General features: G+C 60.6%; 2 protein-coding genes across 4 annotated transcripts in view; one reads left to right on the plus strand and one right to left on the minus strand.

Annotated features, from left to right (window-relative positions):
- Nucleotides 1-17,721, plus strand: part of BRD3 (bromodomain containing 3) — a 32,693-nt gene extending 14,972 nt beyond the window's left edge. The window contains exons 6-12 of one of the 2 annotated variants that reach the window (XM_046022981.1): nt 1,858-2,229; nt 4,777-4,905; nt 7,008-7,199; nt 7,990-8,225; nt 11,468-11,760; nt 12,739-12,867; nt 14,512-17,721. In XM_046022981.1, coding sequence (XP_045878937.1) covers nt 1,858-2,229; nt 4,777-4,905; nt 7,008-7,199; nt 7,990-8,225; nt 11,468-11,760; nt 12,739-12,867; nt 14,512-14,627 — 1,467 coding nt within the window. In that variant the 3' untranslated portion in view covers nt 14,628-17,721. The remainder of the gene's footprint in view (nt 1-1,857; nt 2,230-4,776; nt 4,906-7,007; nt 7,200-7,989; nt 8,226-11,467; nt 11,761-12,738; nt 12,868-14,511) is intronic. The other variant, XM_046022979.1, reaches the window with a different exon arrangement.
- Nucleotides 17,722-19,321: 1,600 nt separating this feature from the next.
- Nucleotides 19,322-21,909, minus strand: BRD3OS (BRD3 opposite strand). Of its 2 annotated transcripts, none has more exons than XM_046022987.1 (2): nt 21,868-21,909; nt 19,322-21,011 (listed from the first exon to the last, which is right to left on the minus strand). In XM_046022987.1, the coding sequence occupies exon 2, from the start codon at nt 20,543-20,545 to the stop codon at nt 20,198-20,200; it is 348 nt and encodes a 115-aa protein (XP_045878943.1). In that variant the 5' UTR covers nt 20,546-21,011; nt 21,868-21,909; the 3' UTR covers nt 19,322-20,197. The 2 variants fall into 2 exon arrangements, with proteins under 2 accessions (XP_045878943.1, XP_045878942.1); XM_046022986.1 differs by lacking the exon at nt 21,868-21,909 and adding an exon at nt 21,379-21,588.
- Between the last annotated feature and the right edge of the window lie 5,884 nt (nt 21,910-27,793).

A 27,793-nucleotide genomic window follows, 5' to 3' on the forward strand; every position in this document is an offset into this window, starting at 1 on the left:
TCCCTGGGGACAAGGTCAGCCGGCCGTCCGATTGCCAGGCCGGGGTTCCTGGATTCGGGCAGGTGTGGGACGGGCAGGGGAGCCATCTGCCACCTGCCCCGGGCACCCCCTCTTTAGTGGGTGTTTGGTGCACGTGGCTCTGGAGTGGTTCTCTCTGTGCCCGAGGTCGGGCCGTTGCCCCTGACGCGGATGGGGAGACAGAGGCTTGGGGAGCCGCAGGTCACACAGCTGGTGAGGGCGGGCTATGCTGAACCCCCGTTTCTCTGGCCCTGAAGCCCTGGCCAGTGCAGTGCATGGGTCACTGTGGGAAGGCGTGGGAGAGGAGGGTGGACGGGCCCCGGAGCCGCCTGGCTCACACGTGGACTTAGGGCCGTGGCCCGGGTACGTGGTGGTGAGCCAGCAGCCGTGGCCTGCCCCCTGCGCCCCGGTAGCGTGAGCTCCAGCCCGTTGGCCTCCCCAGTCTGGCCGGAAGCTTTCATGGAGGGACTGTCCTGGCCGGGTCTGGGCTCGGAGCCCACGCTCCTTGTGAGATCCAGGGCAGGCCCCGGGCCGGGCGCTGACGTGTGTCTTCCATTTGCCCCTCGCAGCAGCCCTGTGGGGCAGACAGTATTTCCCCCATCTTACAGATGAGGAAGCAGGCGCTCGGGGGGGTTAAGTGGCCCCCGCCAAGGTAACGCCCCGCCGCTGCTTTCCCTCCCCCGTGGCCTTCACTGCCTGCACCTGCGGGCGGCACCTGGCCAGGCCGCCTTACACCGTGCCCAGCTGGTTTTGGAGCATGTCCTGTTTGCCATGGCCGGGTGAGCTCCCCCGGGCCTCTGTGGCGCACGCTTGGTATCCTGTGGGTGCCCACACGTGTTTGCGGATAGCCAGCCCGTGCCCCTGCAGCCTGGGGGCGGCGGCTTTGCTGGGGCAGAGCCCGTGGTGGCGACCCAGAGAGCAGGTCGCTGTCAGGCCGTCAGCCTGGGTGTTGTGGCTCCGAGGGGCCCCTCTGCCAGTCTGAGAGGCGGGGAGCTGGCTGAGCTGGTCTCTGGGACGCCCTGGCTGTGGGGCAGGCCATGACGCCTGTGGCCCTGGCTGTGGTGCCTAAAGGGACCCGTATGCTCAGGGCACAGCCCGTGCGAGCGTCTGCCCTGCGCGCATCCACAGAAGGCTCTGTGGACCTTTTAGCGTTCCCTCCTGTTAAGGACAACAGCTCTCTGTGGCTCCCACTGCCTTTGGGGTTCAAGACCAGACCTGCCCAGTCAGTTCCCGGGAGTCCTTGGTCCCAAACCCACCGCTGCTGCGCAGCCCAAGCCCTGCCCCGCATGCTGGCCCCGCTCCCGGCCTCGGCCTGCGGCACGACAGCTGTCCTTCGTGCTCCAGCTTGGAGGCCTCTGGCCTTTCCCACTGGCCTTTCTAAGCAGGGATTTCCGTCTGTCCCTGCTGTCCCTTAGCCTGAGTCCCGCTTGGGGACGATCCCAGCACCAGGTCCACCTCGGTCGTGTTGTTTTTGGAACCCCCACACGGCCCGGGGTTCGGGCAGGTGACTTGCATGCCCCCAATCACGCCGCTCAGGCGTGCTCTTGGAGCCCTGGGGGCGAGTGGAGGGGACCCTGGAGGGGCGGCTCTGGGACGGGGGGTGGGTTCTGAGTCCAGCCTTCCCACCACCAGCTGTGTGACCTTGGGCCTGAGATGCGGCCCCTCTGAGCCTCGGCGTCCCATGGAGCGCGGGTGCCGCCCGGGGCCGAGTGAGGCTGGGCACGTCATCGCTTGGCCCGGTGCCGGGCGGCTGGTGCTCTGGGAGGACCGGCTGCGAGCGTTCGTGCTCCCAGGCCCCGTGCTCCGTCCTGGGGCTCACCGGTCGTGTCGCCGTCGCAGAAAAAGGGCGTGAAGCGGAAAGCAGACACCACGACGCCCACGACGTCCGCCATCACCGCCAGCCGGAGCGAGTCGCCCCCGCCGCTGTCAGACCCCAAGCAGGCCAAGGTGGTGGCCCGGCGGGAGAGTGGGGGCCGCCCCATCAAGCCGCCCAAGAAGGACCTGGAGGACGGCGAGGTGCCGCAGCACGCAGGCAAGAGGGGCAAGCTCTCGGAGCACCTGCGGCACTGTGACAGCATCCTCAAGGAGATGCTGTCCAAGAAGCACGCGGCCTACGCCTGGCCCTTCTACAAGCCGGTGGACGCCGAGGCCCTGGAGCTGCACGACTACCACGACATCATCAAGCACCCGATGGACCTCAGCACCGTCAAGGTACCGCACAGCGCCTGCCGGGGGCTCTCAGCAGGGCACGGGCACACGGGTCCAGATGGGGCTGGGACGAAGGTGCGTGCGTCCCGCCCGCCCTCACGGAACCTGGGGCTTCGCCACCCTCTGCCCCGCGGGAGCCTGTGTCCCGTCTCCGTGGGTGGGTTCCATACTGTCCGCAAGGATGGGCTTTCTGGGACCCGCCTCCTCCGCCGCCCCGGCCAGGGAGGGTCCTTGGAGCAGCGGAGGTAGCCCGGCGTCCCGTGCCCCGGGCTCCTCCCCGCCCTTTACAGTGGGTTTTGTTCTGGGTCCGGCTGGTTGTGTACAGCAGAGTGGGCTTGTGCTGGGCCGTGAGGTTCAGAGAGCCTGGCGGCAGCAGACTAAAGGCTGGACACATGTAGGTGGGGTTCCTGACCCCCCGATCGGCTGGGGTCCCGGTCCACCTGCCCTTCTTCAGGGGGTATTCCGAGCTGGCATTGGTCTCTGGCCACTAGGGACAGTAGCCCGCCTCCTCTGGGAGCTGCCTGTGTGGCCGCGGAAGGTGCTCCCACGAAGGGGCGGTTGCCTCTTTCCATCGAGAGGGTCTGGCCCTTGAACGGCTGGTCTCTGGCATTCTGCCTGGTTTCCCCGTGATGCCAGCCTGGGGCAGAGTCTCCTCCCGGGAGCCTTCCCCTGCGGCACTTGGGGGTTTCGGGAGGGCAGACCTGGCTGTGTGGGGCGCTGGTGCCTGGGGAACTGTGCCGGCGACCGATACCTTCCGGCCTACACCCGCCGGGAGCCTGGTAACGTCCTTTCCTTTGGATGGTGCCTTGTCCCCGTGAGTTGGCGCCATCTGAGAGCAAGTGCGAGGACTCCAGAGGGGCAGAGGCGGGTGCAGGGCAGAGCACAGCGCCGCCCTCTCTCCGGGGGGACTCCTGACCGTGGTTTGGATTTGCTCTCAGCCGAGGCGGCTCTCCTGGCCGGTCTTGACTCTGGGGCAGCAGGAACGGGGCTCCCAGGTGCATGTCCGAGGCCGAGCTCTCCCTGCTCCGGGTCTGCGGGGTCCCGGCTCTGTGCTAGCAGCGGGTGGCCGGCCCCCTCGGTCCCAGATAGGGGCTCCCCACACGTGTCCTGGCCGGGACTTGGGGTGGGGGTTCCAGGGGCTGGGCCTGGCGTCGGCACGGACCCCTGCTGTTTGGAGATGGGGACGCTGAGGCTGGAGGGAGTGAGCGGCCGGAGGAGCCGGTCCCGGATCCGTCGTCTTTGTCCCTCCCAGCCTCCAGCTGAGACGGCAGAGTTCCTGTCCCCCAGACGAGGGCACTGTTAACAGTGCTGCCCCTGCTGCTCCTCTGAGAGGCCAGTGACTTGTCCACGTCCCACAGCCGGGGAGTGGCGGACTGTGTGTGGGGGTGGGGGGCGGCCCTGGTGTGCCGGTGTCCCCACGGGCTGAGCCTGTGTCCTGCTGGGGGACCTGGCGGGGGGGCTGCTTGCACGCAGGCACTTTGCTCTGGTGCTCCCGTTCGGAAACACCCGTCATCTGGGAAGCAGTGAGGAACAACACACGGCTGCCCGCCTGTCCTTGGGCCCCTCAAGCACCTTACCCGTGTGTTCCCAGGCCCTGGGCCCTTGCCCTGCCAGGACAGTGGCCAGCGGTCACTTTGGGGCCAGAGCCTGAAACTCTGGCAGAGGTTGAGAGGGTCTCGCGTGCCTGTTTGTCCTCCGGAGCTGGGCCTCCCCAGGGTAGGGAGGCTGTGCTGAAGGCCGGAGCCATGCAGCCTGGGAGCTGCCCGACGGTCTGTGACCGGCAGGGGTGCGTCCCCAAGGCACAAGAGAGGATGCAGGCCCTGGTGTCAGGCTACGCTCCACCCCCAGATCCCCAGTGGTTTCCCTGTAGGTGCAAGCGAGACAGGCGGTCGGGCTCCCGCCTGTGCTGTCGGGCTCCAGCGGCGCACGGCCCCCAGGAGAGGGGGCCCCCGACGGACAGCTTCTGCTGGAACCCGTGCAGACACAGGGAGCTCGCTGCCTCACCGAGCAGCTCCCCTCCACCTGCCCTGACTGGCAGCTCGTTCTAAGTGCTATTTCGCAGTGACCGCCAGTGGTCGTGCTTCTGTCCTCCCCGGGAGCGTGGCCGTTGTCTCACCCCCGCCAAGCCCACCTCGTCCTGCCGGCCTGCGAGGGGCAGGCTGGCCAGCAACGCCTGAACTCTCACAGAGATGAAGTCAGTGTCTCGACCCGTGAACCGGGGAGACCGAACCCAGCCCCGCCCCGAGCCGGCAGCAGAAGCTCCTCGTCCTCCCGGAGCTCCTCCCGTCAGGGCCTTCGCGCTGTGGAAAGTTAGCAGCGCGGAGACCTGGCAGGGCGGGGAGAGCTCACGTGGCGGCTGCGGGAGCCAGGATTCAGGGCGCCTCCCTGGGGGTCCCGGAGCGTCCCTTCCGAGCCCTCAAGTCCCGCTCCCACACTTGCCTCTGGGCTCCCGGGGACGTGGCGCGAGGCAGGCCGTGCGTGGCGGCCGTGGGGGGGGGTCTCCCTGCGGTGCCGGCAGCGCCCCTCAGCCCTGTCGTTCGCGTGTTACAGAAGAAGATGGACAGTCGCGAGTACCCGGACGCTCAGGGCTTTGCCGCCGACATCCGGTTAATGTTCTCCAACTGCTACAAGTACAACCCCCCAGACCACGAGGTGGTGGCCATGGCCAGGAAGCTCCAGGTAACCGAGGGGCCGTCTGCCGAGGGGCCTTCTGGGCACGGGGCGGGGGCAGTGGCCAGCATCCCGGGGCAGGCGCCCAGGAAAGACGCAGGCCTCCCGGAGAACACGGGGCCCGGCGGGCCGTGGGAGAGCCTGCCCCGCACAACAGCCTTTCTCCTGAGCAGCGCCCCAGGCCTGCTTCCCGGGCACACAGTGGCAGACAGGCCAGCCCCTGCCCTCCGGGAGCTGCAGGCACACGGTCCCGCAGGGAGGGGGGAGGCCGAGAAGGCGGGTGGCCCTCCTCCCGCAGCTTCGGTCTCTGTGCGAGGGGGTCTTTGTCACCAGCCTCCCAGTGCGGCTGCTGGAGGCCGGGTCCCGTGACCTTCTGCCAAAGTCTGGGTGCTGCCCGCCTGTCCCTGTGTGGGTCGCTGTGCTCTCTTCGTGACGTGTGTTGCTGCCTTTATTAACAACGGCCCCGAAATATTAAAGATACTTTTGTCAGCCCTAGAGAGGGAGTGAGCACAAGTTGAGGGAGGGGAAGGGAGAGGGGGAGAACCCCAAGGGGACTGACCGCTGAGCACGGAGCACGACACGGGGCTCGATCACCACCCCCACCCCCCCCCGGAGGTCAGGACCTGGGCTGAAACCAAGCGTGGGCCGCTTCACCGACTGGACCACCCTGGTGCCCCAGCAGTGCCAAAACGTTAAATGTTCCATAATTGGGGGATTTGATTTTGGAGGAAAAAGTAAAAATTGTGGATCTCCATCCCCTTCCAGCAGTTTCTCCCCTCAGAACACAGGCTGTTCGTTGCGTGAGATGTTGCTGGTCTTTTGCTGAGAACCCTTTTGAAGACCCTGTGGGGCAGCTCACAGTGTCCACCCAGCGCCCGGAGGAGGGAGGAGGGAGAGCGCTCTTCCGTGCTGCTGGGTCCTGCCGTGTCACGTGGGCCTTTCCCAGGCTCCGCTGATGCGGGCTGCACCCCCCGCGGACCGGCTCCCCCGGCGGAGTCCCGGTGTGCCCAGCAGCCGGCGGGAGCTGTGATTTTACGCTGAGACCACGCCCCACCGTGTCTGAGAGCAAGAGGGCTTTGCCCAGTTCTGCTCTGATTGGTTCTGTGCCACTCCTGACCCAGGTGGAGCTCAAGGAGGAAGCCGGGCACTGCTGGTGCAGATCAGGGGTGCCGGCAGCATGGGGCGGCCAGCGGCTCTGGCTCTGTTCCCGCGGGTTGGCTCTCGGCCGTTTGGCCACAGGGGCTGGGAGTCACGACTCCCGGTGCACTGAGCAGGCGCGGCAGTCCAGCTCCGGGCTCGGAGCCCCGCACGGCGTAAGCTCTGCTGCTGTCAGTGCTCCTCCAGCCAGGGGCCAAGGGCAGACCGGACCGCCGTGCACATCTGTGCCTCGGGGGGTGTCTTCACCCCAGGAGGAGAGTCTGGGACCAGGGGGCTTGCATCTCACAAGTGGGAGCTGGAGCTCACGGGTGTAGGAGCTTAGCAGGGAGGGAGCTCCCACGTGGCTGTGCACCCCCAGCTGAAATGAACCTGGGCCTCCAAGAGAGGGGACCTTGGCTGGGAGGCGCCCCTGGGTCCTGCTCTGTGCGAGCTGGCAAGGGACTTTCCAAAGCCAGCTTTGACGGGACAGGACTCTCGCCTTTGGCGCCAACTTCTGGGCCTAACTTGGAATGAGAGGTGATGCCGGTAAAGGTCTGGGTGAGGAGTGGGAGAGAACGTCCACTGGCCTCCGTACCCGGCAGCTGGGGGCCCCGTAAAGGTCACAGATGTCACAGAGGCATTCTGGGTGCTTTGCAGTGGGCGGCAGCCTGTAAGGTCTCTGACCCCGAGGCCCAGAGGGTTTGCAGATTTCCCGCAGGAGGCTTGCGTGCTTAATAAAGAGGTCTCGCGGACCAGTTCCTAGAAGGCTGCGTCTGTGGCTCTTGGCCCCGTGGCCCCTGCCCCGGACCCGCACTCAGCGCCTGGACAGGGAAGGAGGGAGGGAGAGCAGAAGAGCAAGCTGGGGCGGGTGCTGCTCCGAGACCCGCTCACGGGTGCTAAGGTCTGGGTCCCCCACCCCCGGGGCTGCCCTGTGGGCGTCCAGGACCTCAGGCGGCCCCTGCTTCCCCCCCCAGGATGTGTTTGAGATGCGGTTTGCCAAGATGCCGGACGAGCCAGTCGAGGCACCGGCGCTGCCCGCCCCCGCGGCCCCCGTGCTGAGCAAGGGCGCCGAGAGCAGCCGCAGCAGCGAGGAGAGCTCCTCGGACTCGGGCAGCTCCGACTCGGAGGAGGAGCGGGCCACCCGGCTGGCCGAGCTGCAGGAGCAGGTGGGCCACGGGGCCGGGGACCGGGGGAGGGGTCCACTCCGAGGCTGCGGTCGGGAGGAGGCGGCCCCACTCTGGCCTCGGATGGGGAGGAGAGAACAGAGACGAGCGGCCCGGGGTCACCAGCGGGGGGAGGGGGGCTGGGGTTTGACTGGGGGCTGAGCCTCGTTAGGGGTGGCGCCGCGGGGAGGGTGGCCCTAGGCATCGCCGCCCGGCAGCCCAGGACCTGTGACACCGTTTCCTGCCCTGGGAGGTGCAGCTCACGGTAGCCCCTCACGGCCCACTCGGGTCGCCAGATGGGAAGTGCGTGGAGCGCTTCGCACACGACCAGGTCGGCAGCGGCAGGGGGCGCACGTTAGCCGCCAGCCTGGATCCTTTTAACCTGGTATGTCTGCCACGTGACGGGGCCGTGGCTTCTAAACGTCGAAAACCTTCGTACAGACGTATAAACCTCCGTGTGGGGTTGTCTTTGTCGGAAGAATCCCAAGCGGGGAGAAAAAGTGACCCTGCCCCCTGTGCTGGCCTGATGTGCCACCAGGCTCACGGTCGGCCCCTCGGCCACCCACGCGCCGTGTTTCCGGCGAGGACGCTGAGGCCCGGGAGCTCTCCAGCCCTGGCTGGGGTCGTGAGGGCAGAGGCGGCCTTTGATGCCCTCTGCTCCTGGACCCATCTGGCTTTCGACAGCAGAGCATGGCCCCAGGCTCCCGGCTCAGCCTCCGCACGTGTTTGAAGTGGCTTCAAGGGCACCCCAGAGCCCCCAGGAAGCCCTGCTCAGCCGCGTGCTATTTTCCAGCTGAAAGCTGTGCACGAGCAGCTCGCCGCCCTGTCGCAGGCCCCCGTGAACAAGCCAAAGCGGAAGAAGGAGAAGAAGGAGAAGGAGAAGAAGAAGAAGGACAAGGACAAGGACAAGGAGAGGCACAAGGCGAAGTCCGAGGACGAGAAGAAGGCCAAGGTGGCCCCACCTGCCAAGCAGGCCCAGCCGAAGAAGGCTCCTGCCAAGAAGGCCAGCAGCACGGCCGTGGCCAGCAGGTGGGCTGTGGTGCCCTTCAGGCCCCGGCGAGCCCAGTGTCCCAAGTCCTAGGTGGTGGGAGGGTCCTGGATTTGGGCCTTTACACCTTGGCTGCGAATCCTGGTGACGCGGAGACTGGGCTGATACATGGAAAAACGGGCTGGGGGCTGGCTGGTCCTTGTCTCTCCCATCTTTTGGGACAAAACGAGGCCTCTGGTGGCAAGATGGAGCTCTGGAGAGTGAGTATCCCACAGCGCTCCTTGGGGTCAGCCTCTTGGTCTTGGGCACTGGAGTGGTTGCACTCTCTGCCACAGACTTCGGCATCTCGGGTCCTTGGGGCCGTTTTCCTGCTTTGGGCCAAGGAGTTCTAGGGGCATCGCCTCTTAGCATGGGTTCTACTTCCTGGTCCACCTGCCTTTTGTCCTCACTCCTGTGTCAGGCCCTGCCACGAGGAACACCTGCCACGGACAGGACGACAGGGAGATGAGGATGGGGGGCTGGTGCTCAGGGCCGGCGTGCCTCTCCTGCAAGGTAGAAGAAGGGCTTCCCAGAGAACGGTGACAGCTGTGCTGGAGGGAGCCCAGCAGCAGTCGGGATAGGGTTCCAAGAGACAGGAACAGCGGGGCCAGAGCCATGGACGCCAGCGGTGTTGTGGGAATTAGTGGGAATTGGGACAGTGTTGGTTCCACTGAGGAGTGGAGACTGGTTTGGGAAGAGGGCTTGGGAGAGGCTGCTGAGGTTGGCCAGCTATGTTGAGGCCTCTCGTTTTACCCCCGAGCAAGTGAAGGGAGGTCGTGAGGTGTTCGAGCTAGAAGTGGTCAGATCCTGGTCAGTGTGGGGAATGCAGTGGGATGCAGGAATGGAAGAAGGGACAGCCTCGGGAGGTTTTCTGGTTCTGCAGGCAAGAGAGACCGGGGTGGCCATGGAGGGGAGAGGCGGGAAGGACAGTCCTCGGGGCCTGGAAGCAGGAGGACAGGGGATGGGGAACCGGGGGTTTGGGCCTTGGCTGCTGGGTGGTCAGTGGCATTAGCAAGGGGTGGGGGTGTTTTGTCTTCCTCCCTTTTCAGAGGGGAGGCAGGAATCGGGTTTTCTTGTAACGTCTGCCTGGATTTGGGGTCCGTGTAACACTGGCCTTGGAAAATGAGTTGGGATGTGTTCTCTCCTATTTCCTGGGTCAGTTTGTAGAGCTGGTATTAATTCTTAACTAGTAAGTAGCATTCCCCAGGAATCTGGGCCTGGAGTTTTCATTGTGAGAAGGTTTTTAAGATGAATTCAGTTATTTTGGTAGATACAGGACTAGTGAGGTTTTTCTGTTTCATCTTGAGTGAGTTTTGGGGATTTGTGCTTTCAAGACATTGCTCCATTTCCCCCGAACTGTGGAATTTTGGGACATTGGTTTGTGTGCCGTGTACCCTTACTATCTAACATCGGTAGGGTCTGTAGTGATGTATCCTTTTTTGGAGACTCTCTTTTTTCGGGGTGAATCTGGAGAGAGATGGAGGAGTTTCATTGGTTGTTAAAACAACCAGCATTTGATATCATCGGGTTTTATCTGCTTTCACTTCTTTTTGTTCATGGCCTTACTTTTATTACTTCCTGTTGCTTATTTTGGAGTCAATTTGCTTTCTTCACGTAGAAACTTAGATTATTGATTTGAGACCTTTTCTATCATAAGCATTTAGTACTATTTATTTCTGTCTGCACACTATTTTAGGTGTACTCCACAAATTTGATATGTGTGATTTCATTCAGTTCAAAATATTTTCTAATTTCCCTTCAGCCTTCCTCTTGGACCACGGGTTGTATAGAAGTACGTTGTTTAATTTCCAAATATCTGGAGGGTTTTTTTTTTTCTGGACATGGTCCCATTATTGGTTCCTGGCTTAATTCTGGTAGGGTCAGAAAACATACCTTGTATGATCACAGTACTTTTGTTAAGATTTATTTTATGGGGGCGCCTGGGTGGCTCAGTGGGTTAAAACCTCTGCCTTCGGCTCAGGTCATGATCTCAGGGTCCTGGGATCGAGCCCCGCATCGGGCTCTCTGCTCAGCGGGGAGCCTGCTTCCCTTCCTCTCTCTCTCTGCCTGCCTCTCTGCCTAGTTGTGATTTCTCTCTATCAAATAAATAAAATATTAAAAAAAAAAAAAGATTTATTTTATGGATGGGAACTGGGGAATGTTCCGTGTGGACTTGTACGTGTGTTTTCGTGCTCTTGGGTTGAGAATGTTAGCTGAAGTGTCAGGGAGAAAAACAAACTAGAAACATGCCAGTTAGCTTAATTTGGAGGATGGCGTGGCTGGGGTCTTCTCTCTTCTTGCTGATGGGCTTTACCTGTCACTGGGAGAGAGTCGCCGGGTCCGCAGCGGAAACTGGATGTTTCCACCGCCCTTCAGTTCTCAGTTTTGCTTCATACACTCTAAAGCTTGGTTTTTAGGTTCACACAGGTTGAGGGTTCTCGTGTCTTCTCAGTCATTCGATCCTTTTCTCACTATGCCATGTTCCTCTGTTTCCTGACACTGTTCCTGTTTCCAAAGTCTCCACTTTCTCAACACGGCCGCTGCAGCTTTCTTTCCGTTAGTGTTTGCGCGGTACAGTCAGCACACCCATCGCTTTACTTTAACCTTCTGTCATTGTGTTTAACATAGGGTTGGTGGACCACATGTGAGTCAGCTCTTATCTCTTACCCAATTCGACTATGTCTTTTAGTTGGTGTGTTTAGACCATTTATATTTAATGTAATGACTGATGCAGTTGCATTTCGGTCTGCCGTTCCATTATTTCTGTCTTCCCTGTAGGCTTTATTCCTGTGTCCCCCTTTCCTGCCTCCTTTTGGATTATTTGAATATGGAGGTCAGTTTTTGACCTGCTGTATCTGAGATGCCTTTGGAGTGTTGAGGGGAGCTGACCACTATAGTCTTTCTTGGCTGAGGCTTAGAGACCCCCAAGTGGGGAGCAGCTTCTGCTCTGACCTCTGAAACAGGGTCTTCTCAGTCCCTGTAGACACATATGCAGCCCTCAGACAGTCCACCTGGCCTCTCTGCCTGGGGCACTACTTAGGGCTTGCCTCTTGGTAAAAGAGCCTCGTTCTGGAGAGGTGGAAGGCCAGACAGAACAGGAGCGAGGGGCAGGCTCCACAGGGGCTGGGGGGACATGGACTGGCAGCTCCACGGGGGCTAGGGGGGCAGGGGCAGGGACTCTACAGGGGTTGGGGGGACAGGGACAGGGGCTCTGTGTCATGGTGTTCTTTGCCTTGTGTCTCAGGCAGCCGAAGAAGGGTGGCAAGCAGGCATCAGCCTCCTACGACTCGGAGGAGGAGGAAGAGGGCTTGCCCATGAGCTACGACGAGAAACGCCAGCTCAGCCTGGACATCAACCGGCTGCCCGGGGAGAAGCTGGGCCGGGTGGTGCACATCATCCAGTCCCGGGAGCCCTCGCTCAGGGACTCCAATCCCGACGAGATAGAGATTGACTTTGAGACTCTGAAACCCACCACTTTGCGGGAGCTAGAGAGATACGTCAAGTCTTGTTTACAGAAAAAGCAAAGGAAGCCATTCTGTAAGTCGTGGGGGCAGAACACCGTGCTCGCCATCCCTACCCTCTCCCCTGCCTCCCCTCCTCCCCTCTCCTGCAGGCCTGGGGGGAAAGCCAGGCATGGGGCGGGTCCCTGCCCTTGCCCATTCATGTGCCCCAGAGACACCTGTCTGTGTTCAGCCAGGCCCTTCTTCCCACGTTCTTGGGCATACCTTGGCCAGCCTGAGGACAGGCAGGAGCCCTGGGTCAGCCCCCAGCCCAGCCTTCGCCATGAGCCTTCCTGAGGCTACGTTTGGGACCAGGGCTTGCAGGTGACCTCTTGATGGTCCACTGCCAGGGCAAACCAGTTCCCCTTTGCCTGGAGTTGAGGGTCCAGAGACCTCCCCGGACAGACTTCGGCACTGGCCCAGGCTTGTCCTGGAAGTCAGTGATTTTGCTCGGTGGGGACCGGTGCTGCCTGGGGCAGTGGGTCCTGGGGAGTGAGAAGAAGGGCAGGCCCGAGGCAGCCCCCAGCTGCAGGAGAGCTGGGCAGCGGCCCCAGGAAACAGCCAGGGTGCACCTAGGCCTGCGTGTGGCCCTCTCAGTTGGCTTTCTAGCCTCCTCGGAGGGGTCAGTTGCTTTCTCCTGATGTCCCAGGACCCCCCACAGTCAGTTGCGCTGACCCTTGGTAAGTTCTCCTGGGACTCAGAGGTGGTGGCCTCCCTGCTGAGGCTGAGGGAGAGCCACATCCGTGCGGGAGGAGAGCGGAGAGTCGCAGAAGTGGCCTCGGGTCTTATCTCCGCCCTCCATGCGGGGCAGTGTCGCCAAGCGGCGTGTGCCCCCTCTGTGCACTGCGTGGAGTGGGAAGGCGTGAGGGTCACAGGAAAGGTTTTGCACCTGCAAGCTTGGGCGGCAGCCCTGCGGGGGCCCGGTGAGCACCTGGGAGGACTGGTGGCCCCCGAGGACGCCCTGCTGAGCTCTTGGGGTGGCCGCTGGCTGGCTCAGCTCTGTGCTCCTCTGCAGCCACGAGCGGGAAGAAGCAGGCAGCCAAGTCGAAGGAGGAGTTAGCTCAGGAAAAGAAGAAGGAGTTAGAGAAGCGGCTGCAGGACGTGAGTGGGCAGCTGAGCAACAACAAGAAGCCGGCCAAGAAAGGTACCTGTCTGCGGGCGGCGCTGCGCCCCTCCCCTTTCCCTCTGCTCCGAGGGGCGGGGCGGGGCGGGAGTGGCAGTGGGTGGGTTTTGGGTGTGGCAGAGGGCGGGGCTGGCAGGTGGGGGGTGTGGGCGGGGCATGGGCTGCAGACCCAGCCTTTGGTCTGGGGCTTCTGCTGGGTAGCCGCGTGCCCTTAGATGACGCTCTTGACACCCCGAAACCCCAAGTCCTTTGGGTCTCCCTCCTGCAGGGAGGTTGAGCCCATGGGAGGTGTGTATGAGAGTGCCCCCTGCCAGAACTGCCCAGCACCCCCACAGAGGACTTTCAGGAAAGGCCTAGCTGTGGTCTTTGTGGGTGGACCCCATGGCTTGAGAGGGACTGGGGTCCTGACCCCGGCATCAGGCTTTCTGGCTGTCCCCAGGCAGGAGAGACCTTCCGACTCCCTGCCCCCAGGCCTTGTGCCTTGTGGATGGACAGAGGGCTCTCACTTTAGGTGAGCAGGTGATCCTATGGCGTCTCTCTTTCCTCCGGAGCCACTAGAAAGGGCAGATCCCGTTTTCCCAGCCCCAGACAGTGAGCGGTCAGAGTCCACGGCCACGGGGCAGCTGGATGCTGCAGCCCTGCCTGCACCAAGCAGGGCGGGTCCCCTCTGGCTTCCCTGGGAAGGGCAGAGTAGGCGCTGTCTTCAAACTGCCGACCTCCCCCCATGCCCCATCCGTTCCTCGTGGTGGACTACTTTCGTGTTTTCTAGACTCTGGCGTCTTTCAATAGTTTGGGAGCCTCTGCGCCATTTTTGCCCACACTTCCGACACCAGCTGTGTGGGCTTTTGCTCACGCCAGCTCTGCAGTCCCAACTCCCAAGTGGGGTCCGGTGATTCCGTTCGTTTCGGATGCTGTTTGCTTAGGGTTAGCCCAGAGCCCACAGGTGGGGGGCTCACCCCCACAAGACCACCCTTCTCCCAGACGCCGGCTGCAAGTCCGGGGCCCGTCTTCGCGCTAGCCAGCCGGCTGCGCACGGGGCTCCCACGAGCCTCTGCCCAGACCTGGCGGCTTGCTAGGAAGCGCTTGTGCTTGCTGCGTCCTGCGTCGTCAGGAGCAGCAAATGGAAGAGGCGCAGGGAGAGGCATGGCGGGGCGCACAGCTTCCCTCCCCTCTCTGGGCAGGCCCCCCTCCCCGCACGTCCGCGTGCCCCTGAGCCCAGAAGCTCAGCACCGAGCGTGTCCTGGTGCCCCATCACCGGCAGCCTTCTGCCCGCAGCTCCCAGCCCCAGTCCCGCGGTTTTCCTGGTGATCAGCCGCCCCGCGTCACTCGTGAGCCTAAACTCGGGTGTGAGCCACAGGGGCTCCTTGCAAGGAAGCAGACACTCCGCTCACTCCGGGGATGCCAGGGCTTCTCAGAGCGCTGTGCCTGGAGCCTGGACAAAGGCCAGATGCATTTCTTTACCGTCCAGTCCCCGCACGAGTGCAGGCCTGCATCCCACCGAACCTCTGTTAATGCTGGCGGAGTGACTGGGTGCGGAAGCGGGGGGGGGCCCAGGCTCGCGACGTGTCGGTGTGAAGCCGGGGGGTGCTCCGGAAGAGCTTGGCCGGCGAGCACGGGGGGTGGGGGGCGTGGGTGCGCGCCTCTCACCTGCCGCGTCTCCCCCAGAGAAAGCGGGCTCCGCGGCCTCGGGAGGGCCGTCCCGGCTCAGCAGCAGCTCCTCCTCCGGGTCCGGGAGCAGCAGTTCCAGCGGGTCCAGCTCGGACAGCAGCGACTCGGAATGAGCTCTGGACTCACAGAACGGAACAGAACAAAACCAGCGACGTCGCACACGCCGAAACTGCAGTGTTCCCTTCTCTGGTTAATATACTACTTTCGTTCCACGGTGTGCAGGTTTTCTTTTTAACTCAGTGTTATGGTATCTTCCAGTTTTTGCTTTAATAGGTCAAAGATCTTTCTCGTGTGTCCGTGAGGCTTTATGAGCAGGGGTGAGACCGCGTAGAGTCCTTTCTTCGTAACTGAGTTCAGTTGCTTGGAGATGGCAACTTCCAACGCTGACTTGATGACCGTAGAAAACCGTGTCAGATGGGACCTGAAGTTTCCTGCAAAAACCCCTTTCTTAGGCCCGACCTGGTCTGTAGCTCCAGAAAGAATTGTTGGAAAGGAAGTTTCTCTGAGATGGCACCGTACTGAAGGCTGTCAGCTTTGCGAATAGGCGCGTTGTCTCTGCCCTTCGACTCCCCGTGCTCAGCCCTGCGGCCGGCCAGGCTCCCCTCTTGCTGCGGGGGGCCGAAGGTTGGGGGACCGGGCCCGTGGGCTCCAGTCCGGGCTTCTGCAGGGGAGGGTTGGGGAGAGGCAGGTGGGTGCAGAGGGAGGGAACACGGGGGCCGCCTGTGCCACACGCAGCTTTCCATACACTGAAACTTTTACCTCAACTTAAAAAAAAAAAGGAAAAAAAGAAAAAAAAAAAAGAAAAGATTTAAAAAAAGACAAAAAACAAAAGGAGACTTTTTTGTAAGGTTCGATTTTCTACGAAAGTCCAGCCCCATGTGTGTCCCCAACCCGTGAGCTGCCGGTGCTGCACACTCTGGAGACCGCGCCCCGGTTTCGTGTATATAGGAACACTTTATTTATTAACATCATTGGTCGTTTTTTTAAAAAAAAAGAAAAACAAAACTGCAAAAGAAATGCATTAAAAAAAAAAAAAAGCAGACACGCACACGCAGGCCTTCTCTGTGGTTGGAAGGAGGGCCCCAGACCCTGCCCGGATGGCGGACTGTGACCTCCAGGTGCTGGCGTCCCGCCACCTGTGCCGGTGCTCAATCGCGTCTGCGCTGGCCCTTCCCCGCCGCCCCGCGGCCGTGTCTGTCTCCGCGCGGGGTCCGGACGCACAGACAGCTTCCAGCTGCAGCACACGCCCGGTCTTCGTCTTGTGTGTCGTTCCTTTGTACTCACTTCTGGTCTCTTCGGGACTGTTTTAAAAGAAATCAATTTAGGGAACCCCAGTTATATAATATAAACTTTGTAATCTGAAAGAAAAAAATGTATAGTAAATCTACGTCTTGATTTTTAACTTTCTATTGTAAAAAAATAATAATAATAATATACAGAGTTTAACAGAAGGTTATGTTTTGGTTTTGTTTTTTTCCAGAGGCTGCCCTGCGGCCTTTTGGGTACAGGGACACCCCACACTGCCCGCCTGAACTCAGAGCATTGTGGCTTCGGCCACGAGGGCCGGGGGCCGGCCGGCCAGGTCCCCCCCCCCCCACACGGGGCGCCCCTTACCTCCCAGCCCCGAGGGCAGGAGCAGTGGCCTGGCCGGGCTCTCCCCAGGGGCGGGAGGAGCCTCTGGCCCTCCCTCAGCCACAGGAGGCTTGGCTCCCCGAAGACCACTCCAGGCTCCCTGCTCAAGCATTTTCCCGTTAGCACAGAAATGACTGAGACAGGGCCCTCTCCCAGACCTTCCTGGGAGGACTTCCTGGAGGTGGGTGCTGGGGGCAGAGCTGGCCTTGGGTCTGGTGGTGAGTTTCCAGGTGGACAGGGGGGGAACTGGTCATCGGTATCCGAGTAGGGGCACAGTCTTTACAAATTCTTAAAATGAAATCGGGTCCCCCCGGCCGTTAATGGTCACAGGTGCCCTTGCCGGATGTGGAACTGATGAGGCGGTGGGTGGCGGGTTACCATGTTTCTTATCTGCTGGTGATTCTGACGCTTGGTGAGTTTTGAGCCAGTTTGTTAAACTTTTCATTAAGTTTTGTTTATAATAAAAATATATGTGGATTTTTCAACTTGCCATTTTTTAGAGTTACCCTTGTGTTTCAAAGATGTTTTTCTAAGCAGATCTGTAACGGAATATTTAAACTAGGACTTTTTAAACATGACACGATGGACGGTCTCAAAGCAGGCTCTCGCTGGCCACGGGCAGCAAGCACGCCTCCCCGAGCAGTGGGTGCCGGGCGGTGCGTGGGGGGCTCCTGGGGAGTACCTGTCTGGCTGCGGGCGTAGTGGGGGCGGTCACCTGCACGAGCCCGGCACAGAAAGCCCGGAAGCATTTCAGATCACTTCACTGTCCGCTGGCTTTGTGGGAGACATGGGTTCCAGAACAACTCTGCCCCTTTCCCCTGCTCCGTGAGGCCGCCGGCCACCATGGCGCAGAGGGCTGCCGGCTGTCGGAGCAGTGTGGTTTGATGGTGCTGGTTTCTTAGGGCTTTCTGTGCAGACGTCAAAGCCGATGTCTCTTCCGAGTTCAGGTGAACATCCTCAGTCCCCCCGAGGTCAGCCTGTGGGTGTTTGCCATCTCCACGTCTCTGTGCTGGGGAGACCGCAGTCGGACAGGCCGGGCTCTTGAGGCACGGAGAACCCGAGGGCGGCTTTCACGGCCTCTTCCCGAGGGAGAAGGAACCGTGCAGTTAGCAGGCTGGTCTCACGGGAGCCCGGAGGCCCAGGGGACGGAGACCCCTGCTCACGATGGGCGGTGTCATCTTGCGTACAAACTGTAAGATATGTTTTCTTTTCGTTTCTCTTTTTGTTCTTATGCAACATCACGTCTGTGACAGCTCTCTGGGGAAAACACCCCCCGGAGAAAGGACGCGTTCCCCCCAAGTGTGGCCTGTCCCTCGATGCTGACATCAGGCTTCCAGAAGTTTTTTTTATATTTAAAATGTTACTTTTCTGTATGATGTGCATGCAAGTTTACGATAACTTTTCTTACTTTTTAGTGCCGTTTCTAGTATATTCCTGTAAATGTCAGTTACTGAAAATTGAGTCCAATGTAAGTAGTTTTAGCTCGTTTACTGCAATGCTGGCCTCAACACAACAGAATAAAAATGGTAGAAAGTACTCTTTGATGTTTCTGGTAATCATGGACCCTTCTCCTGGGACATTTGTTTTGTTTTCCTAATAAAACCAACAAACAAAAAAGGTGCCTGTGTGTGCCTTTGTGCTTTCTGGTGGCTCCCAGCTTCGTACATGCGCGTGTGGCGTTGTCCCGAAGGCCGCCCGCTGCCCTCAGGAGCTCCTCGTGGTTCCTACCCTGCCACGTTCAGCCGCCGAAGCAGCCCAGCTCCTCAGCCTGGGCAGGAGGGCACCAGGATTTGGGGGACATCACTGTAGCCTTTCTCTTCCGCTGACTGGTCTCTAGAACAAGCAGCCGTCTTGTAGAAGCACAGGCTCGGTCACTTTGGGTCCTCACTCGCTGTTTCCTCCTCTCTGCGCCGATGCCTCCGTGGTGCTGCGGCTGCGTGGGGCCTGGTTCCAGGGTGGGTCGCCGGCGGCAGGCAGCAGACACTGTCCCGCGGGCACAGTCTCCTATCTGCTGGAGTTCTCCAGCACTCCGTAGAGCCCGGCAGAGGAGAGGCTCCTGCGAGGAATGGACGGCAGATGGGTGTTCTGATGCTGATTTTTGAGCAGTCGTGGCTGTTAGCGCCTGTCTCGACAGCACCCTGCCTCCCGCCCTCGACTGTCAGCAGGCGCACGCTTCCGGCATCCTCTTGGCACGTGCCATCCTTGTCCGGACTCTCACCCCGCTTTCATCCAGGCTGACCTCCCCAAGGACGGGGAGTGGGCTGTGTCCACCTCCGTGGCCCCAGCCCTGGCGGGGGAAACCAGCCGCCAGGGCTTCCCTCTAGCAGATGGTCGCTTCCTACGCTCGAAGCAGCTTAGCGCCTGCTGTCCTATGGGCGGCGGCTGCATGTCGGTCCCCTGCGCACCCTGATCTGTGCGGACACCGGCTGTGGCCAGTGCTGTCTTCCCAGGTGCTCCCCGTGCCTGGGGTCAGAGCACCCACCACCTGTTCTCAGCTGCACTGAGGAGCGCACTAGCATGCGGGAGAGGCATTCCAGACGAGTCTGCGGTTTGCTGTCTTCCCGAGCAGGACTTAACTGAGCTGCAAGGATGTCGCGCGAACGGTCTCCCGGGTAATCCCAGTGCCAGGGCTGTGGACACACAGGCAGGTCTTACTCGGTGGAGACGGGGCAAGCTTTCCTCTTCAACACCAGGAGGAGATTCGGGAAATGTGACTTCAAACCTCCCGACCCACGCAGCAGGCAAGCCTAGGGTCCATGGCTAAGACCAGGCCCCTGGCTGGACGTTCGGGGAGCGTGCTCTGACCCAGCAGCTCTGCTTACAAGAGGCTTGCTAAGGAACTTGCACACCCACGAAAAGAACCAGGTCCGACGGAGCTCGGGACATGCTGTGTGCAGCGCGGCCACGGGAGCATCTCGTGGGCTCACGGGAGTGCTGCCTGTCAGACACTGAACGCATGACGTAGATGTCCGTCTGGGCAGCTGGGCAAGAGGAAACCTGCAGGACGAGATGCATAGTGTAGGCTGTGCCCTTAGAGCCCTGCACAACGGCAGGGCAGAGCTGCTGCTCACCATGGCCTGCGGAGGGCGCTTTGTTCTTTAAGGATTTCTGTAACGGGGTTTGTAGCAATCGCGAGATTCTCCTGTTACTGCAAACAACAAACCCGAAGCCAACTTAATGTATTACGAACGGCTAAGAGTGAAGAAGGAAGGAGTCCTCCAAAGCATATTTATTTAGAAAAATCAGCTTTGACAGAAGATATCCCCACATTTGCAGGGCCGCGCAGACGTCCCTACAGCCGAAGGCACGTCCATTGCAAATCCCTCGCCAAACGGTCCATGGGGTGTCGCAGGGATGACCGGCTGCTGCCTCTGTGCACGGGGCCGCGAGATTCCGTCGGAAATCTCTGTAAGCAGCTGATGTGAATCTTGAAAATACGTCTCGGTTTCCGTACTGTTTTTGGACGCCCTCGCGTGCTCGCCCCCAAGGACGTGGAAGCTAGCGTAGAAGCTTCTAGAAGCTACTGCAGCGCATCGCACACAATGCCCGTTACCGTCGTCGAAGGTCCCGCTGCGAGGCTGCTGCTGGCCCCTTACTCCCACCTGGCCCCGCACGTCACGCTTGGCCATACCTGACGCTGGTTCCTTCATCTTTTTTAGGTCTGTCCCGTTCTTTACCAGGCAGAAGGAAAATCCTGGAGACGACCTAGAAAGTTCTGAACAGGTCTGGAGCCAGGGTTGTCCCTCTTGCTTGGGCTTCTTGGAAACAGAAGAGAAAAGCCGCATCTAGCTGTGTCCCCACCCGGGCCTTGTCCCCAGCGCTGGCAGCGCTCCCACCGAGCCTGGGAGCCAGCTCTGCGGCTCACGTGGCATGTGGAGAGGCCTCAGGAGCCCCGCGAGCATTCCTGGGTTCTGGAAGCACAGGTGGGTCTCCGTGTTCACTGTCCAGAATCTCCCAGTAAGGCCTGGGGACCACCAGGGCCACTCACTGAGTGCAGCATGGCCTGATCTCCGCCCAGCTCAGCGCCTGGGCCCAGGGTGTTCCACAGGAACTACATGATGGTACAGAACCTGGATCGGCCTGTGTCCCGCGAGACCCCGAGCTTGTGTCTGTCCCGAACCAGGATGGCCTCGTTTCCGTACTGCGAGTACCACATGCTGCGGCTCCTGCTCAGGTAGGTCCCAGGGGGCCCCGATTCCAGCTGCTGCTGCTGTTGCTGCCAGATAAGCAAGGACGTGTCCCGGTACCGCAGCCGGGCATAGCTTTCGGACAGAGCTTTCTCTGCCAGCGGCACACGGCCACTCATCACTCCCCACTCCGGGGTGCCTGCACGCCAGGCCTCTCTGAACCGGTCGTTGGCGCGGACAGCGGCCCACTGCTTTACACTGGGGACACTCATCAGTTGCCTTGTGAGCTGCCGGGGCTGAGGACCCCTTATTTGACTCAGTGGTAAAAACCACGGACTCGGGCCAGGTGTGGGCAACACCTTCAGGAGCACGGCATTGCGAGGGAACTGGAGAGGAGCCTGGGGCGCCGTGGAGACATCCAAGGACCCGCGAGCAGTACAGTGGTGCCCTGGCCCCCGCTTTATCAGACGTGCGGCTGCCAGGGCCGAGATCCCCACCTGGGGGACCCTGGCGGGGCGTGGACTGCGATTGCAACACCACGGCCCGGCCCGCTCAACTGGAACCAAAGTATCTGGTGCCCTGCGTGCAAGGACATCACACAGCTGGACAGATGTTGACCTCCGTCTCCATAACTGCCCGCCCCGATCCGAGCCTCCGTCAGCTTCCAGCGCCGTGGGGCCGCTCTGATGGAGCCAGCGTCCGTTCAGTCTTGCGTCCTCAGCTCTCGCCCGGCCGAAGCTACAAAGAAATGAACACGCTGTCAGGTGCGGGGAGACGGCCCAGCCTCGAGGGGAGGCTTTGCGGCGCCCGGTCTCAGCTCTTTGGGGATCACAGCCTCCAGCCAAGCTACTGGCACCTGGCACGACCTTACCTGCTGTCCAGCGACCCAGGCTGTGAGCCTGCGTTTAAGAGGCAGCCCCGTGACCCCTCCCCGCGCCTTTATGAACGAACGGGGTCCTGGGGAGCCGTCTGTGGGCGCGCCAGTGTCGAGATCTGGGAAATGAAGTCCCAAGAACCTGAGCGGGCCCAGGTTGCGCCGCCGGCCTAGCAAGCGCCCGGCCGAGAGGGGGTTTGCTCAGGCCGCTGAAGGGGGCTCGGGACTCACCCGGCCACCAGGCCCTTTCTGCTTCGGAGGGCCCGAGGCCCCTGGGCGGACGGGGGGAATGGACAGGAAATGATGCAGAAACCAAGCACGAAGCATCCACTAACCGCCCCCCATGCTTTGCCAGGCTGCAGGATTTCTGCATGCCCGGTGCTCTGGGCACGCAGCCCCCCGTGGCCGCCCCAGGTTCTCCCCGAGACGCCGGGCCTGAGCCCAGGAGCCCGTCAGGGAAACTCTGGGTCCTCCACCTACGGCCGCCTCGTGCCCGCGCTCTCCCTGTCACCCTGCCCGCGTCTCCCATCGCCACCTGCGCCCATCGCCTCGCGCCCCAGTCCCCGCGACCCCATCAGACCCCATCGCAGGCCCACTGCCCCGCCGCCGCCCCATCCCGTCGCCTCCCGCCCCCGTCCCCACGCCCTCCTCCGTCCCCCGCCCCCTCATCTCCGTCGCCCCATCGCCTCCGCCCCCCGCCGCAGGCCGGCGCCCAGTCACCCGCGCGGAGGGGCTCGGGGGCCTCGGGGACGCGCCGGCGGCCGGGCGGGGCGCGGGGCGGGGCGCGGGGCGGGGCGGGGCGGGGCCGGCCGGGGCCGCGTTTCCATGGCAGCGCCGCAGGCATGCGCAGCCGAGCGCCGAGCCGGGGCAGGCCGGCGACACGATCCCAGGGCGCCGGAGCGGCCGCGTCCCCGTCCCGCCCCCGCCCGCGGTTTCGCCTTCCCGCCGGCGGCTTGGGCCGCGCTGCAGCTTTGCTCCCCGCGTCCGCACCCCCGGAACCCGCAGGTCGCGACACGCGATGGTGGGGGAGGGGCCGACGGGCGGGGGCGTGCGGGGGGCACGGGGGACGGGCACGGGGGACGGGCCCAGGTGTCGCGGGTCCGACACCGTTAACCGGAACGTACACAGGAAGTAACAGGAGCGATTGCGTCCGTCCCTTCGGGCTCTCCAAGTTTCGTCTTGGACCCCTGTGCCCCCGCTGCCCCCGAGGGCGCCGCGCCCTCCAGGCTCGCCAGTAGCGCCCTCCCGGGGCCTCCGCGCTGCCCTCGCCGGCTGATGCGCCGACGCGGAAGACGGTCGGGAAGCGCGTCCACGGGCGCTGCCCCTGCCCGCGCTGCCCCTCCGGACCTGCCCCTGCCCGCGCTGCCCCTCCGGACCTGCCCCTGCCCGCGCTGCCCCTCCGGACCTGCCCCTGCCCGCGCTGCCCCTCCGGACCTGCCCCTGCCCGCGCTGCCCCTCGCGCCCGCCGGAGCACCCCGCACCCCGCACACGCAGGTCTGCGCCCGCCCCGCCAGCGCCGCCCGCACGGATGGGGAGGTTCAGCAAACACCTGAGCCGGTTCGGCGCGGGTCCGGGAGTCAGACCCCGGGAAGGCCGGGCCACGCGCGGCGGGGAAGAGTGACCGCAGGAAAGCGGCCGCTTGTCATCACGAAGAAACGTGCTTCTAGGTTTCTCCTGGGCCAACGACACGGATTCCGAGGGACGCAACGGAACGAGGATGAAAGTGCAAGAGCGCGTGGGCTGCTGTTGAAGGCGTGCCTGGAGGGCCGCGGGGACCCGAACGCCGTGAGCAAGGACACACCGGGCGGCGCGCACACCCTCTGCGGAAACTCCCAGCTGTGTGCAGCCGCTCGGTCACGCTCAGACTTTCCTGAATTAATTTTAAAAGTGGAAGAAACGTTAACGAACTGGAATTAAAAAATAAACAATAGGTGAAAAGGACAGTCACAGAGATGAGAGGAAGTGACACAGTCTGTGTGTCATTGATAAGGGACGTAGGGCCCAGGTGGAAGGCAGAAGTCCCACCAGTGAGCAGCCGGAGAGGAGCTAACAGAAGGGGTCCCTGGGAGGCACAGAGTGGTCAACGAGGTAAGGTAAGGTCTGGAGGGTCCGGTAAGTTCCAACTGCAGGAAGCAACTAGGGCCTCAAAGCTCAAGGAGGAAAGAGGGGTCCTATTACTGAAAGAAATACGGAGACTCTAGGAGAGCTGGGGAGCTCAGAGGAGGCGGAGCACGGAGCTGAAACCAGACTTCCAGGGAGGGAGCACCAACAGCTTGAGCTGGTGTTGGGGCGGACAGCCCCAGCAGCCGGGGCACAGACCCCAGGGCAGGGACGCCAGCCAGCGGCTGCCTCCAAGTGGCGGCAACATGGTAAAGTGGATTTTCTGCATCCAAGACTGCATGTAGCAGCTGCTTCAGGAAAAACAAAACAAACCCGTGAAGAATCTTTGCTGGAGGTGAGCACGCTGGCAAGACGCCCAGAGGAAGCAGAGAGGAAGGAGCACACTCGCCCCCCCTCCCGTTCCCAGTCTGTCTCCCAGAGCTTACCAGGAAGACGCTGGCAAGGGGGGGAGATAAGGTTTGCAGAGTCCTGGTCGGAGCATCACAGCGCAGAGTGGAAAGGATGTTTGGATCACGTGTAACGTAAAGGCTGCGGGTGACAGGCCAAAGCTTCCAGACGGGTGTAGTCCCGCCCTCTGTTCCTTCAGCTGCCGTACACACGTTCTATGCCGTACACACGTTCTATGCATCGCGGAACTCCATACAACAGAAGCAAAACCCCAAAACCGAGCTCTCCTAAGAGCCTGAGATGATGCCACTCTCCTCCATACTAGAGTGCGACAGTCCGGCCCCTCCCCATTTGGAGGAGATGCAACGTCCCAACAGACCTTTCCGCTTAGGTCTCCTTCCCTCTGAATATCCTCCCTGAAACAAAGTTGCAAAGTTCACTTCCAACAATAGGTCCTGAAAATAATAAGGGGCATGAGGAAATACAAACATATACATGCCTTGCGGGGTAGGGGGAGGGGAGAGAAGCATGGAGAGTTGTGACACGCTCGCTGCTGCGCCGACCTTGTGGAAGACTGCTCTGCCCTCTGCAGCATCTCAGGCGACTTATACCTTCATTCCCAAAGGGCATGAACCTTTAATGCTCTTATTTATTTACTTTGTGGTAGTTTTCTATTAACTTTTCCTTTGGGCGGCAGAAATGCTAAACTGCTGGGGCGCCTGGGGGGCTCAGCGGGTTAAAGCCTCTGCCTTCAGCTCAGGTCATGATCCCAGGACCCTGGGACTGAGTCCCGCATCGGGCTCTCTGCTCGGGGGGGGGGGGGAGCCTGCTTCCTCCTCTCTCTGCCTGCCTCTCTGCCTACTTGTGATCCCTGACTATTGAATGAATAAATAAAATCTTAAAAAAACAAAAGCACTGTGAAGGCTTATTAGAGGTCAGAGGAGCACTGTCCTTTGTGCCCTTTGGGTCCTGGAGACCAGCAGTGTGGCCGGGGGAGGGCAGCACCTTGTGTCCGTCTCCGGTTCAAAGCCCACACCTGATTCTGTGAACGAGGGCCTCAGACTTCCATGGCGTTGCTCCCAAGTGGTGCTCTAATCGTGTCCTCGGTGGGCTGCCCCACTCATGAGTAGGTGAGCACTTCTGGGGGACAGGGTGCAGGTACGACCAGTGAATTCCACGAGCATGAGCCCACTATTTGGCTCCTTCTGTTCAGGAATGCGCTCAGGAGCGCTGTTGTGTGGGAAACATGATGGCCAGCAGGGCCCTGCCCAGCTCCATGGATATGGACGGTTGTGCTGGCAGGAGAATGATGGGCAGGAAAAGCCAGTCCACATCGAGAATCCGTATCGATTCCAGCGAGATGGATGGAACTCCTGTCCCCTCCACGATAGACCGGTCCAGTGTAGTAAGCCTGTCACCGCTTGGCTGGCTGGCCCCCGTGTAATGGCACCATAAGGAGGGTCCGACACTGACCTTGGCTGTTGGTGGATGAGCCCCCTCCCCCCACAGCGGCACCAGCAGATCAGCTCTGGTGATGGAGGTCGGCGGAGTGGTCTGAGCTACACCTCCATCCCTCCTGCTGGTGCTCGTCTCACGTCCACGGTATGGAACAAGCTCCTGCAATTTAATAAGAAAAGGAGATGAGCCAACAATTAAAAAAAAAAGTAATCAAGAAAATCCAAACTAAGGGGTGTCCGACTGGCTCAGTCAGTGGAGCGTGTGACTCCTGATCTCAGGGTTGTGAGTTCGAGTCCCACGTTGGGTGGAGAGACGACTTAAAAATAAAATCTTTAAAAAAGAAAAAAAAATTCAAATTAAGATCATAGTGTGAAGCCACCCGTATCCACAGGAATGTCTAAAAGCAAACAAGATTGACCCATTCACATGCTGGTGATGCCAGCGGTGTGGACAATGTTAGTGGTCTGCACTGCCGGACCCCACCGATACACTCCGGCGTCTGGGGACTGCGATCCAGCCGTTCCGCTCCCGGGGGCCCACCCAGGGGAGTCGCGGGCGTCTGTGCCCACCGGCAAGCTTGCGGTGGGCAGCCCTGAGCCTTCAGAGCTTAAAACTAGAACCTGTCCGGCGTCCGTGCTCTCGGACACAGGGAAAGACTCCTCAGACACCGAGGAGTCCTGTACCACGCGACCCTGACGATGAATGAGCCGTAGTCCATGCGGACACATGAACGAGTCCCAGAAGCGTAACCACGGAGGGCGAAGAAGCCAGCCCACGCCCTAAAACCCTCTGCTGAACGATTCCAATTGCGCAACATTCAGAAAGAGGCACTAATTATAGCCTTTCGGGTTGCATATTTCAATGGTAAAAGTACAAAAAAAAAAGTGAGTGAGCCGCGCCATGCCAGCTTGTAGGGGGAGGGAGAGGAGAGCATGGGGCAAAGGCTGAGGACCACCGGGTCGCTTTGAAGCACTCTCTCTTGACCCGGGTCTTGGTCCTACTTACGGTCTCCGACTGTAACGCTGCCCTAAGCCACACATTGGCTGTGGGCGCGGCCCCGCGTGTCATATCTCAGAGAAGAAGGTTTTTCGAAGAAAGCTAATTATAGATGGTGAGGAAACAGACACCAGCTAAGGCCAGATGTCACATTCTCCCACCTACAAACACGCTGGTGTTTTCATCTGTCACCGCGGTGGCAGTTCACATCTCCGGTGGCAGTCACATCGCTACCGGACGTTTGCTCAGTGGTCGTGCAGCTCCCAGGTGATCCGAGATGTACCACGACGCATTTAATCTGTTTGAAACAGCATCCGAACCTTTGGCTGCGTGTCTCTTAACTTCTCTCTTCCTCCATAACGCCTTCCCTGCGGCGTTTGCCTCCCTGCCCTGTAACCGTGGAAGAAGCCGGGTCCCGTGTTCTGTAGGCGAATCCAGGTTCTGTAGGCGAATCTGGGTTCTGGATTCGGCCGACCCTGAGAACAAGACCTGGGCTGAGATCAACAGTCGGACGCTTAACCAACGAGCCTCCCAGGTGCCCCTGTCTTTCAGTATTAAGATGGACCAGGGGCTTGGGGTCTCAGCAGCCTGGGCTGCCCCTCCCAGATTTCCCCATCCCTCGCGCACAAGATAATGGTAACCTGCCACCACGGATCATTAAGGTTGGAAATCAGTGATTCTCTGATTCTAACTTTACTTCTGGAATTCTTCCACAGGAACGAGCTTTCCTCCTCAACTGTTTGACTGTCTTGAAATATGGTTCATATGGGAAATGCTGAATAAATGCCTTCTTCTTTTCTTCTTTCCCTTTACCTGGCAGTTTTCAGAAGAATGGAGGTGATGGTCTACCAGCCTCCAAAGGGAATTTTAAAAAGGCAGGGTTTTGGGTTTTTTTAAATAGCAGTATGACTTCATGAATTTCAGTGTATTCAATATCTTTTGACCAGTTGCACTCATACTGGGTTTGAGGCTCAAGCTTTCCCACACGTGGGGCACCTGGCTGGCTCAGTCCTTAGGTGTCTGCCTTTGGCTCGGGTCATGATCCCAGGGTCCTGGGATTGAGCCCTGCATCAGGCTCCCTGCTCAGTGGGAAGCCTGCTTCTCCCTCTCCCACTCCCCCTGCTTGTGTTTCCTCTCTCGCTGTCTCGCTCTCTGTCAAATAAATAAATAAAACTTAAAAAAAAAAGTGGGGCACCTGGGTGGCTCAGTGGGTTAAAACCTCTGCCTTCAGCTCAGGTCGTGATCTCAGGGTCCTGGGATCGAGCCCCACATCCGGCTCTGTGCTCAGTGGGAAGCCTGCTCCCCCCCACCCCTGCCTGCCTCTCTGCCTACCTGTGATCTCTGTCTGTCAAATAAATAAATAAAATCTTTAAAAAAAAAAAAAAGATTTCCCCCACGTGACCGGGAGGAAACCCAGCTGCTGGCAGGACCCCACTCTGCCCAGAAGCTCTGGGGGGAAGAGTCTGTTCCACGTTTCCGGTGGCCCCCAGTATGCTCTGCCTTCCGTGGCTGTGGCCGTGGCCATATGACCCGGATGGCCGCCTCAGCCTTCACATGGCCTTTCCCTCCTGTGTGTCTCTAATCAGGAGGCTTGCCACCAGATTTCTATCCCAATTAATCCAGGATGATCTCCTCATGTCCAGATTGTCAGTTAGTTACACCAAAGATCCCTCCCCAACCTTTT

The sequence above is a fragment of the Meles meles genome, chromosome 11, assembly GCF_922984935.1.
Source record: "Meles meles chromosome 11, mMelMel3.1 paternal haplotype, whole genome shotgun sequence".
NCBI lineage: Eukaryota > Metazoa > Chordata > Mammalia > Carnivora > Mustelidae > Meles > Meles meles.

Excerpts from the sequence above, each read along its gene's own strand:
- BRD3OS (XM_046022987.1), bottom strand. The coding sequence starts at position 20,545 with ATGAGTGTCCCCAGTGTAAAGCAGTGGGCCGCTGTCCGCGCCAACGAC.